Source organism: Antennarius striatus, chromosome 20 (assembly GCF_040054535.1).
Source record: "Antennarius striatus isolate MH-2024 chromosome 20, ASM4005453v1, whole genome shotgun sequence".
Taxonomy (NCBI): domain Eukaryota; kingdom Metazoa; phylum Chordata; class Actinopteri; order Lophiiformes; family Antennariidae; genus Antennarius; species Antennarius striatus.
Genome location: NC_090795.1, coordinates 821,613 through 838,024, shown reverse-complemented (window position 1 = coordinate 838,024; position 16,412 = coordinate 821,613). Strand labels below are relative to the sequence as shown.

The 16,412-nt window shown below is 47.0% G+C and overlaps 1 protein-coding gene and 1 long non-coding RNA gene across 2 annotated transcripts; one reads left to right on the top strand and one right to left on the bottom strand.

Annotated features, from left to right (window-relative positions):
• Positions 1-7,673: 7,673 nt before the first annotated feature.
• gcm2 (glial cells missing transcription factor 2) lies at positions 7,674-14,289 on the bottom strand. The gene is made up of 8 exons (XM_068304110.1): positions 14,016-14,289; positions 10,954-11,017; positions 10,348-10,536; positions 10,164-10,276; positions 9,451-9,576; positions 9,120-9,376; positions 8,792-9,023; positions 7,674-8,702 (listed from the first exon to the last, which is right to left on the bottom strand). The coding sequence occupies exons 1-8, from the start codon at positions 14,097-14,099 to the stop codon at positions 8,385-8,387; spliced, it is 1,383 nt and encodes a 460-aa protein (XP_068160211.1). The 5' UTR covers positions 14,100-14,289; the 3' UTR covers positions 7,674-8,384.
• LOC137587595 (uncharacterized) lies at positions 14,180-16,327 on the top strand. Its single transcript, XR_011033949.1, has 4 exons — positions 14,180-14,300; positions 15,833-15,952; positions 16,027-16,140; positions 16,238-16,327. It is a non-coding gene; the product is annotated as an uncharacterized lncRNA (long non-coding RNA).
• Positions 16,328-16,412: the final 85 nt, after the last annotated feature.

Below are 16,412 nucleotides of genomic sequence, written 5' to 3'. Positions count from 1 at the left end.
TGGGCTCAGGGTCTCACAGGTGGTTCTGAAGGCAGCAATGCATCATGGGAATGTTTTGTAACACACATCAGAATGTTATTACAGTCGAACAAAGTCCTGCTAGTGTTTAAATACACTTCATTATACTGCTGTGTACTCTAGTACTTCTGCTGCGTACTCTAGTACTCCTACTGTGTACTCCAGTACTCCTGCTGTGTACTCTAGTACTCCTGCTGCGTACTCTAGTACTCCTACTGTGTACTCCAGTACTCCTGCTGTGTACTCTAGTACTCCTGCTGCGTACTCTAGTACTCCTACTGTGTACTCCAGTACTCCTGCTGTGTACTCTAGTACTCCTGCTGTGTACTCTAGTACTCCTGCTGTGTACTCTAGTACTCCTGCTGCGTACTCTAGTACTCCTACTGTGTACTCTAGTACTCCTACTGTGTACTTGAGTACTCCTGCTGTGTACTCTAGTACTCCTGCTGTGTACTCTAGTACTCCTGCTGTGTACTCCAGTACTCCTGCTGTGTACTCCAGTGGGCGTGGCTCTGAGGCAGGCGTGGCTCTGAGGTGGGCGTGGCTCTGAGCTGTTGTGTCTGCAGGAGAAAGTGATGGATGACTTTCCAGCCGCTCTGTGTTTACAGCTAACAGGACAGGTACAGGTGAGCGTCCAGGTGTGTGTGACGCTCTCAGGTTACCTGTGTGTGTGTGTGTGTGTGTGTGTGTGTGTGTGTGTGTGTGTGTGTGTGTGTGTGTGTGTGTGTGACCTGAGGTGTTTGGATCAAACACTCTGCTTGTTGTGTGTTTCCATCGGCTCATCGACTGCAGCAACACAACAGCCCGTCCGTCCCGCCGCCGTGACGACGCTCGGGGCCCGGAATAAATCTCCCAGAATGCACAGCGGCGCTCCTCTGAGTATTAAACACATCAAACATATACATTTCATATAACATCATTTATATCACAAATGAATCATAAATAGCGATGGACACGTCGCTGACGGCGCCGCGTCTCTTCTTCTATGGTGCCTTTGTTGCCCCCATGTTGCCGTTTCGCCCCCATCCTCTCGTTATTTACTAACAGCTGATCTGGGAACTGATTATCAGATCAGAGACGTCCTCAAACGTCACCTGATGACATCATTAACCAGGTAACCAGGTAATTAGAATCGGCCAATCACGTCCAGACCTGGCGTTTCACCGCCGATGCAGCAGAATTTAAAAGGATGATTCAGTTAGCATGTTAGCACGACTAAACCGAGGCCCCGCCTCACCATTCAACCGCCATTTAGCGTCTGGTTTGCTAACGCTAACTGAACGCCGATGGGCTATTGGTTGTTCCTGCACGTCTACAGAGGATTAATTTAGTTAATGTTTGTTTCACGCTTCTTGTCGTTTTGGTTTAAATTAAATTAAATTAAATTTAAACTTGTCATGTTGTTTTGTTAGCCGTCTGACATCTCGTTCCTGCTATCAAACATTTCTGACTGATTCTCAGCGCTAAAAACTAACCGAGTATAAAGATGTAAAGATTAGACACTGATGAGGATCAGGTGTGTGTGTGTGTGTGTGTGTGTGTGTGTGTGTGTGTGTGTGTGTGTGTAGCAGCATGCCACAGAGGAGCTGTGCCGTTAGCATAGCTAGCGTAGCTGACATTCCTGCTGCGGATCAGTGAAAAGGACAAAGAAACAGCATCCATCATGTGACTGTCGTCAGGTCACACACCTGTAGCACCGGCTAACACCAGCTAACACCAGCTAACCACCAGCTAACCACCGGCTAACCACTGGCTAGCCACTGGCTAACACCAGCTAACACCAGCCTAACACCAACTAACCACCCACTGACCACCAGCTAAATGCTAGCTAACCACCAACTAACCACCGGCTAACCACCAGCTAACCACCGGCTAACACCAGCTAACCACCAGCTAACCACCAGCTAACAACCGGCTAACCACTGGCTATCCGCTAGCTAACACCAGCTAACACCAGCTAACACCAACTGACCACCAGCTAACCACCAGCTAACAACCGGCTAACCACTGGCTATCCGCTAGCTAACACCAGCTAACACCAGCTAACACCAACTGACCACCAACTAACCACCAGCTAACCACCAGCTAACTGCCAGCTAACCACCAGCTAACCACCAGCTAACTGCTAGCTAACCACCGGCTAACCACCAGCTAACTTCCAGCTAATCAGCAGCTAACTGCCAGCTAACCACCAGCTAACCGCCAGCTAACCACCAGCTAACTGCTAGCTAACCACCAGCTAACCACCGGCTAACCACCAGCTAACCGCCAGCTAACCACCAGCTAACTGCCAGCTAACCACAGCTAACCGCCAGCTAACCACCAGCTAACCACCAGCTAATGGACAGTGTTGTGCTAACTCTAGAGACGCACTTCTTTGGGCTAACCCGTCACAGCAGTTGGACGAACTGGGCGGAGCTGTTTGGACGTGGATTGCTGAGTCATGCAGACGACAGACAGGTGTTGATATTTAAAAGTTTGGTCATGTGCAAAAACTCAGACACGCCCATCGCCCGTGATTGGCCGAACACTCAGGGAGTGAACAGGAAGTCGATCAAACCGCTGAGAGTCTGCATTGAGAGAACAAACCGGACTGAACATGGAAGCTAACGTCAGCTAGCTGTCATTGCTAATGCTAACCATCAGTGCTAATGTTAGCCATCACTGCTAATGCTAGCTGCTAGCGCTGGAGTCGGAGGCAGATCTGTGCGCAGATCAGTTGATTCTTGATAAAAGTGTGTGTGTGTGTGTGTGTGTGTGTGTGTGTGTGTGTGTGTGTGTGTGTGTGTGTGTGTGTGTGTGTGTGTGTGTGTGTGTGTGTGTGTGTGTGTGTCCCTCATGTCGTCTTTGGTTTAATCTGAATGTTTCTGTCTGTGTTTACTGATCTGGATTAAATCTCTTAATCTCTTTTTGTGACTGAAACTTCTTCTTCTTCTACTTCTTGATTACAACAGAATCCTTCAATAAATAATTAATTATTGATCAAAATATAGTTATTGGTTCCTGGAGATAAGTTGAAAAAAAAAAAATCAGGATTTATTAACCCTTTATTGACTGAATGGATGTGAGCGACTCAAGAAGGTTCAGGCTCATCAGTGAGACTCTAATCTCTAATCTCTCGTCCATCAGGTCCAGACTCGTCTCGTCAGTCTGGTTCTCGTCTGTAAAGATAAACTTCATTCTTTTTCACTCAACCACAAACACTTCCTGTTCTGTCAAAACAGACGAAGAAGAAACAGCTGCCGCTCCCTAAAGACACCGACGGACCTCACACTGGTCCTGGTCCTGGTCCTGGTCCTGGTTCTGGTCCTGGTGCTGTCTAGTTTTACCCATCCCGGTCTGCTGTAGCTCATACTGCTCATTATCTAGACCTGGACCTGCTGGACGATTGTAGTTCTTTGTGGTACGGTTGTAGTTTTATTGTAGTCCAGTCACAGCTGGCTGGGACTTCCTGTTTGCTGACATCATCATGTCACATGTCAGTCTGGAGCCAATCGCCGGCTGACCTGCGGTTGTTTATGTGGATCCGTACCAGTTGAACCTGTTGCCTTTTAATCTGTGTTGTCCGGTATCTGTCCCCGTCTTCATCTGCTCCCCATCGGGTCCTTATCTGCTCCTCATCTCCAGGCTGTCGGGACTCGTCCAAACATCACGTAGGCAGGAGACCGTCATGGCCGCCGGCAGCAGCAACAGCAGCAACATGCTGGTAGCTTTGAAGAGTCATCAAAACAAATGGGCGCTGGAACGAATGGCCCAGATGACAACGCTAACGTAAACTAGCAGGGCAGAGGGGCAACGGGCACAGCAAGGGCAACAACACAAGAGGTGTATGATGGACCGAAGAGGCAACGGAGGCTACAACGTTAGCAGAGGTGATGGACAACAGAGGTACCAGAGCAACACGGGCAATAGAAACAAGTACAGGCAACTGGGGCAACACTGGTACAATGAGTGACAAGCAGCAAATACAACGGGGCAATAATGTAAGAGATGCAAAAGAACCTGAAGAGGCAGTAACATTAACAGGGGTAACAGAGGTACCGGAGCAACACGGGCAATAGAGGACAATGAGGAAATGTAGGCAACTGGGGCAACACTGGAACGATGGGTGACGAGCAACAAATGCAACAGGGGCAATACTGGAAATGCAGAAGAAACTGGAGAGGCAAAGAAGTTAGGAAACAGAGGTGTCAGGGGCAACAGAGGTAACAGGGATAACACGGGCAATAAAGACAAAAATAGGCAACTGGGGCAACACTGACACGATGGGGGACAAGCACCAAATGCAACGGGGCAAAAATGTGAGAGATGTAAAAGAACTTGGAGAGGCAACAGAGCTACCAGAGCAACTGGTGTAGTGGGGTAAAACAAGGGGCAACAGGTGTAGGAGGGCAAACCAATCAGGTGGGGTAACAGCAGCAGATGAAATCTGAGGAGGTGGTTCAGATGTAGCGCCACCGTCTGGTCATCAGCCAGAGCTCATTAGAGGGTCATCATGCTAACCCTGGTTTGACCTTTGACCCCATGTCTTCTTCTTTAGTGGTCTCAGAACACGCACTGGAGACTTAGCGCCACCAGGTGTTCACTGCGTTTCTATTTACCCCCTTTCAGGTTTTGTTTTGATGACCGGAGCAGCCAGTCGTCTGCGTAGCTGAACATCTGACAGCTTCTTCAAACGTGGCGACCGATGGAGGGGGGGCGCGTCGCGCCGCTCTTTAGTCGTCGGGCGTAAAAAACAAGAAGTAACTTCAAAAACAAGTGTGACAGCGATCTGGTTTGCAGCCCTGTTAGCATAAAACAAAATACATGTGCTGATGAAAGCCTCTCCGGTCTCTGAAGCCGGGATCTCACAACCACCCTCAGCTCCACATTTTATCCACGCTTGACTCACAAAAATATCCTGATCTTCCTGGGAGCTGTAAACGATGCTATCGGACGACGATGCTGCGATAGCGATCGGACCGGCACTGTCATGCCTCTTTAAGAGGACAGTACATTTCTACGAGTCGTCCTGCACCGATAAGAACTCTCACGAATCACAACGTGACACAATCACACCAACACACCTCAGGCCGGCAGCGTTAGCGCAGCCGCGTCGGCTAACCGGGTTTCTTTGAAGCCCGTGTTTTTCATGTCTTTCCGCAGCAGATGTTTGTTTATAGGGGACCTCCACCCTCCACCCTCCATCATCCATCACATGCTCATCTTCTGCAGAGGAACAGGACAGTAGAACATCTGTGAAACTGGTCCACATGGGAGGCTTTCTGGTCCAGTTCTTCTAGTGTAGATCCGGACTCCTCCTGAGGAATCTGATCCCATCCCTCAGACGAAGACCTCCAGTTCTCAGACACAGGAGAACCTGGAGATACGAGCTGCTTGACATACGAAGTATTTGAGATACAAGTCGTAGTTCAGGAAACCACCACTAGTTGGCGGATGGATACGACATCAGTGAGACCGGATCTCGTTCTCGTTGGTGGAGCAGAGACGTCTGCTTGTCTATTGGTTGATGGAAATATATTTGGTTTTTTTTATTTCCACGTCAGCGACGATAACACACACACACACACACACACACACACACACACACACACACACACACACACACACACACACACACACACACACACACACACAATTCAATACACAACACAGAAAATGTCAACCTCGTTGCCGCTGCTAACAAGCTAAACCATTACAGCCTGACGTCATGGCAACGGGGGGGGCGGAGCTTGAACAATCGGTTCAATCGTGGATGATGGGGCTGATGGGATTGGACACGACAGTCCCCCACCCCCCCCCACCCCGACCGTCTGTCTCTGTTGTAAATCACAACCATGTAGCATCAAATGTTAAACATCCATTAGCGCGGAGCCACATCACAGCCAGAGGATGGAGGGATGGGGGGGCAGACGGGGCAGACGGAGGGATGGAGGGGCAGATGTGGCCTTGTTTGGAAAGGTATCTCATGTCAGCAGACGGGATGGTTTATTTAGCGCAGGAGGAGAAGAAGAGGAGGTGGAGGATGAAGAGATGTGCGTGTGAGGAGCAGTGATGGAGATCAGAGGAGGAGGAGATAAGAAGACGAGCTGGTTGTCGGTGAAGGATAGAATTACGCAGCAGGGATTATCTGTGCCGGGCTCACCTGGCGTACAGGTGAGAGGCGGGCGAGGCGTTGGCTGACGGCCCCCGAGAGATCTTCTGCCCGATCTGTGGAAACACGACAGCCAATCAGAGCAGAGCAGCTCCTCTCTGATGTGTGGAAGAATGCAGCGATATCGATTGTGTTCTGAGCTACATGCTAACCTTAGCATGCTAACATGCTAGCAGGTTGTAGTCTCCTGCACTAGCAGGACTTGACCACCTGGAGCACCTGACACAGACAGCTGGAGACTCACCTGTGCCTCCTGGACCTCCACCTGTAGCATCTCAACACTCACCTCAAAACAGCCTAATCCGTATTTGATGCCGGACATTCACCTGTGCCTCCTGTAGCTGGACGCTCACCTGTGCCTCCTGTAGCTGGAAACTCACCTGTGCCTCCTGTAGCAGGAAGCTCCCCTGTACCTCCTATAGCTGAACACTCACCTGTGTCTCCTGTGACTTGGACATGCACCTGTGCCTCCAGTAGCTGGTATGCTCACCTGTGCCTCCTGTCTGCAGCTCACCTGTGCCTCCTGTAGCAAGACATTCACCTGTGCAGCTCTTACCTGTGCCTCTTGTGTGCAGCTCTCACCATTGCCTCCTGTGTGCAGCTCTCACCTGTGCCTCCTGTAGCTGGACATTCACCTGTGCATCTCACCTGTGCCTCCTGTAGCTGGACATTCACCTGTGCATCTCACCTGTGCCTCATGTAGCAGGATATTCACCTGTGCCTCCTGTAGCTGGGCGCTCATCTGTACCTCCTGCAGCTGAATACTCACCTGTGCCTCCTGCATGCAACTCTCACCTGTGCCTCCTGTAGTTGGACATTCACCTGTGCAGCTCTCACCTGTGCCTCCTGCGTGCAGCTCTCACCTGAGCGGTGGCGGCAGCCTGTGGGGTCGGGGCGGGGGCGGAGCCTCTCCGTTATAATCACGTACTGACGGATGCTAATGTAAACCGGCGGCGAGGTAACGAGTGAGACGAGGAAAAGGGCAAAGGAACAAGTGATTCTAATGGAAGGTAGTGACAGAGGAGGGGGGGCGGGGAGTCGTCTGGGGGGTTCTCAGGTTCACGCCGCGGCCGTCCCGGTGACGCCTGTTCCGACGCGTTCCTGTCAAAACAACATTTATTACTCACGCAGACAGAAACCCGCCGATGTCCAAACACCGCGCCTTTGAAGCGCCGCCGCCGGCGCCTCAACCTGAGGCTCCCGGCCCCCCGGGGGACGCGGGTCCAGCAGAGGAGGGTCCGTCCTCTGGGGTCCCCGTAAATCAAACGTCTCACAAACTCTAGAACTTCATTTTAAAGCTTCTCTAAACTCATGAAGGATTAAATAATCTGTCTCATTAATCTGAATTATTCTCTCAGTAACATTTCTTTAGCACCTTTTTGCCTCCTGATAAAATCTCCCCGCTGTTGTTTCTCCTTCCTGCTCGTTGGGATTCTACTTCCTGTTTGTGGTGAATGAAGGAGGAAGCCGCGTCTGTTCAACAGGTAGTTTAATGTGAGTCCCTACAGAAACCTTCGCCCACCTCACGGGGAGCGTTCCATTCCGCTCGTCCTGCAGCGACACATTCTCTGTGACTCAATAAATAAACAGGTTTAGACGCCGTCAGACTCTGTCTGCGTGGGGGGGGGGGGGGGGCGAAGGCCGGTTATATTCATGGGATTCAGAATGAAAATATGTTCAGATAGGTTAGAATTAAAGCCTCTTCCTGTCTGAGGTCGTTTGTGGTTCAACTTTATTGAAAATTAACCCAAACCTGAGCTCAGAGGTTCAAACAGGGATTTAAAAAATATACAGGAACACAAAACAACAAAAACAAAACAGTTTGGATGTTTTCTGGGGACCCATAAAGACGTGACACGCCGCTGGAGACGGCGAAAACCTCGTCTTCCTGAAGACTCCACGGTGACACGTTTGAACAGTTCCACTGTCCTTGACTTGTAGTTCCAACGTCTCATTTGTAGTCCAGGAAGTGGATGAAAACTGGAGCAGGAAGTCCGACTGGAAAACATCTGGTTCTAGACAGTTTGGGTTCCGTGGGATTGGAGTTCTGATGGCCACGCCCCCTTTAGTGTCTGGGCTGTGTGGGCGGGGCTGAACAGTTTCTGGTCGACCATGAAGTGTCAGTAGTCATAGTAACAGCAGTACAGGTAAGTCAGTGGGACGGGTGAGACCCGGGTCGGTGGGTGTGGCCGTGGCGGTGGGCGGGGCCTGGTCAGTAGTCATCGTAGCGGTACGTGTTGGGGTAGGCGTAGCGGTAGTCGTAGCCATCGGCGCGCTCGGCTTTGGTGGGCAGGGCTTCGGGCTGGAAGGACAGAGACTTGATGACTCCGCCCGTCTCCTCCATCACCTTCACCTCAGTGGAGTACGACGGCGAGGAGGCGTCGTCCATCGCCGCCGAGCAGCCGGGGAGGCCCGGCGGTTTGGGGGAGCGGGCGCAGGGCTGGTAGGGCGGGAGTCCGGCCGTGGCTTTGGGGCAGGGCTGGTAGGATGGGAGCGCCGCGGGGGGCTTCGGACACGGCTGGTAGGACACCTGAGGGGGGAGGAGCCACACCGGCGTCAAAGCCCCAGACAGGTGGCACTAGGAAGGCACTGCATTGTGGGGGGGAGAGGGGGACTCACCTTGGTCGTTGTGGTAATGATGGTTTGGAGCGCTGCCGGGGACCCCGGGGCGTTGCTGGGGTACCGGCAGGGGTACTCCGTGCTGTAGTAGTGGTGGTTGTCGCCGTAGGGGGCGGAGCTCTTCAGGAGGTCCTTCCAGCCGGTGGAAGGCTTCGTCTGGGGGTCGAAGGACGAGGAGAGGGTGGCCGAAGAGGAAGTGGAGGACGAGGAGGAACCCAGGACCGGCGCCACCCTGCAGGAAGTCCAGGTGTCAGTAGGGGTACCAGGATCCGGATTGATCTAGACCAGCTCGGAATCTGGTCCCGTTTCACACGTGTCTGAGGCTCACCTGGGGTCACAGAGGTCAGAGGTCATGGGATATGATGGCGAGGTCAAGTATCCTTGGAACTCGTAGCCGGGCCGGCCCATGTAGAGCCGGGGGTTGGCCGGTTTCTGGAGTGCAGATGGGGTGTCTCCTAGTGCATTGTGGGGGTTGTAGTAAGGCTCCGGGCTCTGGAATGCTGGGTAATGCTGCGGGAAGTTGGGCTCGATGAAGGAGATTCTCTCTGACGGGTCGACGCAGGACAGGAGGGCGGGGCCCAGAGCCTGAGACGGATCAGAACGGTGAGTGAACAAACCCCCCACGTGAGCGGCGAACAAACAACCGGCGGTTGATGGACCTGCGTTTCGATGAGTCGCCTCTTGGGGGCGAACGGCGGCGAGCTGACTCGTCTCTTCACTGAACTCCTCCTGGCCTCCGTCTCGGACTTGGACTCTGGTCTGGGATGATCGTGGACCCCCTTAGCCTGAAAGACCGCAAACAGAGTCAGTAGATCAAGGGGTCAGTAAGGTTATACTCTACTCTAGATAGACCATCAGGATCCAGATCCGGACCTGGCTGGGACTAAAACCTGGATTAGAATCTGGTTTAAACATATCCAAGTTACCTTGTGGACAAAATTGATTTGGTATGGATCTGGTTCAGTTAAACCTGGACTCTGGTTTAACTTGAACTTGAACACGATGATTATTTTTGCTCTGTTCAGACAAACCGGATCTGATTCAACGTGTTTATACTGCTGGAAACCAGTTTCAACTTCCGTCCATCAGACTTTCAAATCTGTTTTCAACTTCAAGATAAAAATGAATTTAAACTGTCACAATTTGGTTTAGGCCTGTTCACACTGCCCAGATCTGGTTTCAATCTTTACAGCATCAGAATCCGGATTAAACCTGTTCACATTGTCAAATTGTTTCATACAGTTTCAGGATCTGGTTTACACCCTGGTTACACTACCAAAATCTGGTTCAAGCCAAGAACTGGTTTATCATTCAAGAGAAGGCATGTTTAGCATGTTTAGCATGTCAGAGCTAATGTGAAGGCGGGGCCGACCTGGAAGAAGATGGCCTTTCCGTCGACCCTCCAGAAGTTGGTGACGGGGTACCCGCTGTGGCCGCGACACGGAAGCAGCTCCAGACTGGAGTTGCAGCTCGGACACAGTTTCTCTGAAACACACGGACTCCGGTCAGGGGATCGCGGACGCAGGCGGAGCGGGGAACACCTTCTGGTCCCTTACTCTGCTGTTTCTGCCGGGCCTTGTCGCAGATGGCCGGGCGGAGCTGCAGGCGGGAGCCGTCAGCTAGCGTGCAGCCGCGAGAACAAACCACCACGCCAAGACACGACTTCTTCAGGATCTGACAGTTGTGGTTGTTGGTGTTCCTCATCGCCCAGCCGGACAGATGTCGCTGAGCGTTCTTGTCTTCAGCTACCAACACACCCGCGGTGAGACGAGGGTTAGTTTAGCATCTCTGAACGTTCTCATTGGTTAAAAACAAGCCCACGGTTAGGGTTAGGGTTAAAGTTAACACGAGGAACTAGGTTAAAGTTAGCCTGAGGAACTAGGTTAAGTTAAGATAAACCTAATTGTCTTGGATGACTTTTAATTTATATGTCATTCATTCATTCATTCATTCATTCATTCATTTTCTACCACTTCATCCGCCATAGCGGGTCACAGGGAGCTGGAGCCTAACTCAGCTGATATAGGGCGTGAGGCGGGGGACACTCCAGGCATGACGCCAGTGCACCGCGGAGCCACACACAAAGACACACAACCATGCACGCACTATAATGTGTATTGCAAAATTAGCATTAGCATTTAATTTAGCTGCATTTGATTTACCGCTGTAAATGAAGCGAACGTAACCGTCTGTCCACTCCTGGAAGGGGTCGAACTGCTTGGTGTCCTGCACACAGACAGACAGACAGACAGACAGACAGACAGACAGACAGACAGACAGACAGGTCAGATGTCTCAGATATTGATCGGTGAGATCCGACCCCGGATCAGCTGCTGGACCTGTGGAACCGGGTTTGGTGTTTTGGCTTCATTAGAACAAAAACACAGGAACCCGTTTTCAGTGTTTGAGCAACAACAGACTGAAGCGACGAGTCAGCGGCTTCACACAAACACAACCTTCAGACAACCTTCTGGAGCCGCTCCGTTCAGAACCACCGCCCACATCCAGAACCCACGCGTTCACACACCCGGATTGCAATCCGGATCACGATCCAGAACACGACCCGGATCCCAATCCGGATCAGGGAAGCGGGTCTTAATGCCCCGCGCCGATGCCCAATCAGGAACGTTTGATTTTGTTGTTTGACTGGGATGAAGACGTGTAGTTTAATGAAAGTTCTGACATTCAATCCAGTGTTTTTTCAGAGGATTTAAAACTCAGTTTGATTCTGTCTGGAAAAATCTGGATTCATTATTTGATCTTTGGTTTTTCACGTTAAACAAAAGCTACACATGAATTTTTATTCATGTGTCCACAAAGCAAACACCTTTTAAATGTGACTGGAATTGAGATTCTCATCCTCATCCTCAGTAAAATCAGTGACTCCCAGGATTCAGAGCAGAGACTCATCACCGGCGTCTCCGTCTCCTCATGCCGGAAATCTTCTTTTATGTCTAACACAAATTTAGATTTCTACTCAAAACAAAATTCCAAACTATTATTTTATCATTTATTTCATTTTTTGACATTTAACCCTTTAAATCTAAATGTATTTAATATAATACACTTAGATTTACAGAATATTGAGATCTACATTTAAACACACACACAAAAAAATAAATCTGAATTTAGCAGAAATAATACAACTTAGAAGTCATATATGCAAAGTTGTGTTTTTTGGAGGTACGGGGTTGTTGGCAAAATTTGTCAGAAGGTTTTATTCAAACCTTTAAAGGGTTAAATCACGTTTCTTCCGCTTGAGTAAAAACTTTTTGGTCAAATTAATCTTAAATATCCAGGAAGAACATTTTTATATCCAACACTGAAAGATGGTGTTCTATGATGTCATTTAAACGTTTTTTAATTTGTGGTTTCTACATTTAAATAACATTAAATTGTTTAAATTGTGTTTTTAAAAATAATGATAAACATATATAACATGTTAATATATAATTATAAACTAATGTCCAGGAACTCATCAGGATTTTAAGGAAGTAAATAATGTGAAATAAAATGATGTAACTGTAGATGAAAATGTGACGGAGTGGAAGAAACGTTTAGAGAAAATAGAAACAAACATGTGGAGAAATAAATAAGGGCTTCATAAATAATGGTTTGATAAAGAATAATTTATATTTGATAGCAACATTTGACTTCATGAATAAAATATAGAATTCATAATTATGTAAATTTATATCTATCTATAATAAATATAATAAGTGTTTTAGAAATACATCAACCGTCCACATTTCACACATGAACAGCAGCTTTAGGATCAAAGATCATATTTAATAACATACATGGATCTTCTTTGATTGATTAATACATTAAACAGATATTTAGACAGATTTACATGAACATTTACTAAGAGATAAAAAGAAAAGAAAAAAAAAGCCTAGAAAACACGACTTTAAATAAAACTTAAATCTGGTTTGAGAAAAACTTCTTTTTAAGGTATTTTTTACCATCTTTTAAACTTAAACTCTTTATTATACATTTCATTGTGATTATTATACTATATTATATTTTATACATCATTTACAAAACTGTACTTCTACTCAAAACTTTATTTACAACATTTTAACATTTATCCATCCACCCTTTGATGGGGGGGGGACTCGGGTTCAACCACTGATGAAGCTCTTAATAATAATAATAATAATAATAATAATAATAATAATAATAATAATAATAATAATAATAATAATAATAATAATAATAATAATAATAATAATAATAATAATAATAATAATGACAGTTGGAGACAAACGTTCTGCAGCTGAATTCAAGAATTTAAACGTTTCCTTATCGATGCTGATCGGCTTTTATCACATCTCGTGATCAATGTTAGTTCTCACGCTTTCCCTTCCCATGATGCCGCGCGGTTCACTGAGTTAACAGGACGAGCCTGTAAATAGTTGCGTCATGAAATGATGTTATTGATCCTGATGTGATTGATACTGAAATAGGTACAAGTCTGGATGTTACAAAATATTTCATTGTTTTCACTATTTTTTAAAAATCTTCCTCTAAATTCAAAAATAAATGGTTTAATGAATAGTTAATAGAAGAGACACCAGAAAACACATCAGGTTCAACCTAAATGTTGTTGTTTCCAAGTTTTTCTCCGGTTTCTAAAAGTCTGACAAAGTTGTTTTATCCTAATACAGCAGTTTTGTTTATTTATTTGTTTGTTTGTTTTTGTTTGTTATGTTTTTCAGAGATGTTTTCAGACTCCTTTGTTGGAACAGCCTCCAGATGAAACTCCACTTCCTTTTCTCCTGCGTTTCTCTTTTGTTTATTTACCTATTTGTTTATCTCTTTATTTACCTGTTTGTTTTTCTCTTTATTTACCTGTTTGTTTTATTTATTTACCTGTTTGTTTTATTTATTTACCGGTTTGTTTTATTTATTTACCGGTTTGTTTTATTTATTTACCGGTTTGTTTTGTTTATTTACCTGTTTGTTTTATTTATTTACCTGTTTGTTTTATTTATTTACCTGTTTGTTTTTCTGTTTACCTCGTGATTGTTTCTGTCGCGAGCCAACATCTTCAAAAGACTCTTGTTTAGTTGGGTTTTAACGTGACGTCCTTGAACGCGTCTTCTGTGTGATTTTTTTTATTTGTACTTTTTTGATCTGCGGTCAGTTTTGTTTTCAAATCTGTTTCTGATTGGAAGTTAAATCGATTATCGGTCCGGATTGATCCGGTTCGGTTCGGTACCTGCGGCAGTTTGGGGTCGTTGATGTCCCAGGTGAACTTCATCCCGACGGAACACACGCAGTCCGCCTCCTCCGCCCGGGACATCCTCCGGTGCGGCTCCGGGTCCGGTCCTAGTCCTGGTCCTGGTCTGATCCGGATCCTCCAGGTTCGGCAGTGGAACCGGAACTCAGTTTGGTCCTCAAGAACCGAACCCAACCCACACGGTCGTCGGTTCTAAACCCGGTCGCGCGGCTCCGGTGACGGACGTGCAGCTCCGGTGAGACTCAGGTAGAAGTGAACGAACAGGTGAGTCAGCGCGCGAGTCGGTGCGGGGGGGTGGGGGTGGGGGGCACCAGACCAGACTGTTTATCCCAGAATCACTACGTGACACATGACGACTGATCGAAATGATGTGACGTCACGGGTGACGTCACGACCCCATTTATGACTATTTCCTGAATGTTCGTTTATTTAACATTTTATTATTAGTTGTAGTAGATCAGCTGGTGTGTGTGTGTGTGTGTGTGTGTGTGTGTGTGTGTGTGTGTGTGTGTGTGTGTGTGTGTGTGTGTGTGTTGTGTCAACACTTCAGTGTTTCTCCTAAAACAAACAAACTCTTTAGTCATCAATTAGAAGACGGATACAGCTCCTAACTGTCTCACCCTCCACCTGTCTGTCTGCTGGAGCCAATTCCAGCTGGCTACAAGCGATAGCAAGGGTACACCCTGGATGAGGTGCCAGGTCATAACAGTTTTTTCCAATAATCTTTATTGTAATTTGATTTTATTATTGGGGTTTTCACAACTTCTTAATCTGGAGATTTAAAAATATTTTTAAAAAATATTTTTAGGTTTTGAGTGAAAAATAAATTCTGGGAAATAACATAAATAAATAAATAAATAAATAAATAAAAAGGTATTGATTCTGAAATCAAACTTAAATCTTGGAAGTTTTTATTTATTTTAATAAACATTTTAATAAATTATTAAAACGTTTGAAAGGCGAAAAGTTTAAATTCTTTTATCTAATACTGAATTAAATATTTAAAATATAAATCTTTAAGTCACGTGTTGATGACGTCAAAAGCGTTTCCGAATCAGAAGAATGATTTTAAATGAAGTCACTCTGACGTCACTGTGCTCCGTGTGCGCAGGCGCGGCTCGTGCCGCTGATTGATTAATGAGCGGCAGCTTTGAACTTTAGACGTGCTGAAAGGAAGACGATGGTAAATAAATGGATCGATTCATGTTATTAATTGACTTGTTTTTGTTCAGGTTGATCGATTCTGTGTTTGATTGATTAAAGGTGATTGAAAGGTGATTTAATGGTGATTTAATGGTGATTTAAAGGTGATTTAATGGTGATTTAATGGTGATTTAAAGGTGATTAAAGGTGATTGGTTCGTTAAAGTTTGTTTGAACTACATAAAGTCAGGTACAGAATAATCGATCAGGTAATCGATCAAATCAGTCAGAACTGAGCGTAAACGTGTTTGTAGGTGTTTGCGGTGTATTTATCAGTCTGTCACACAGTCTGCAGTGCCCTCTGGTGGTAGCCGGCCGGAAGTGACACCAAAATAAAACGTCCGGTTCAGTTTAAATGATACATAAATGTATTTGTTATGACGTCACATTTGATTTAGTCTCAGGTTTAATTAGTGACACAGGAAGTAGGCATCCGATCTGATTTTTCAAAATAAATGTTTCAGAGATTATTGATTTTTTTTTAACGCGAAGAAAACAAAAGTTTTGTTTGAAGCATCAGCTGTGTGTGTGTGTGTGTGTGTGTGTGTGTGTGTGTGTGTGTGTGTGTGTGTGTGTGTGTGTGTGTGTGTGTAGTTGGAGCCACTGATGGAGGACTGTCTGACCCGTAGAGACCCCTCTGAGCTGGTTTCTGTTCTCCGCCGTGATGGACTGACCAGCATCACGCTGACCCGACTGGACCAGCAGGTTACCAAGGTAACGGGTGGGACGGGCCGCTTCGTGTCGATGTTTATGGGGTTATGACGTGTGTGTGTGTGTGTGTGTGTGAGGATCTGTGTGTGTCCAGCGCCAGCAGAGTTGTGGTTGTGTTGAAGGCGTTGGAGCTCCTGTTGGAGGACGGAGACGACCTGGAGACGCTCGTCAGCCACGGGTTCACCGCCAAGGTAACCTGGAATCACCTGGAATCACCTGGAATCACCTGGAATCACCTGGAGGTCACGGGGTCGTGCCACATAAGTGTGTGTGTGTGTGTGTATTTAGGTGTTGATGTGGTTTGAGGCCGTCCTCCACCTGCTGACCTCTGACCTCCACAAAAACTCCGCCCCCCTGCTCGGCCTCGCTGAAGCATTCTATGACTACTTCCTGGTGAGGAGCATGCTGGGAAATGAAGTATTCAGCTAATGTTCTCAAGAACGCAGCGTCACATGGTTCAAGT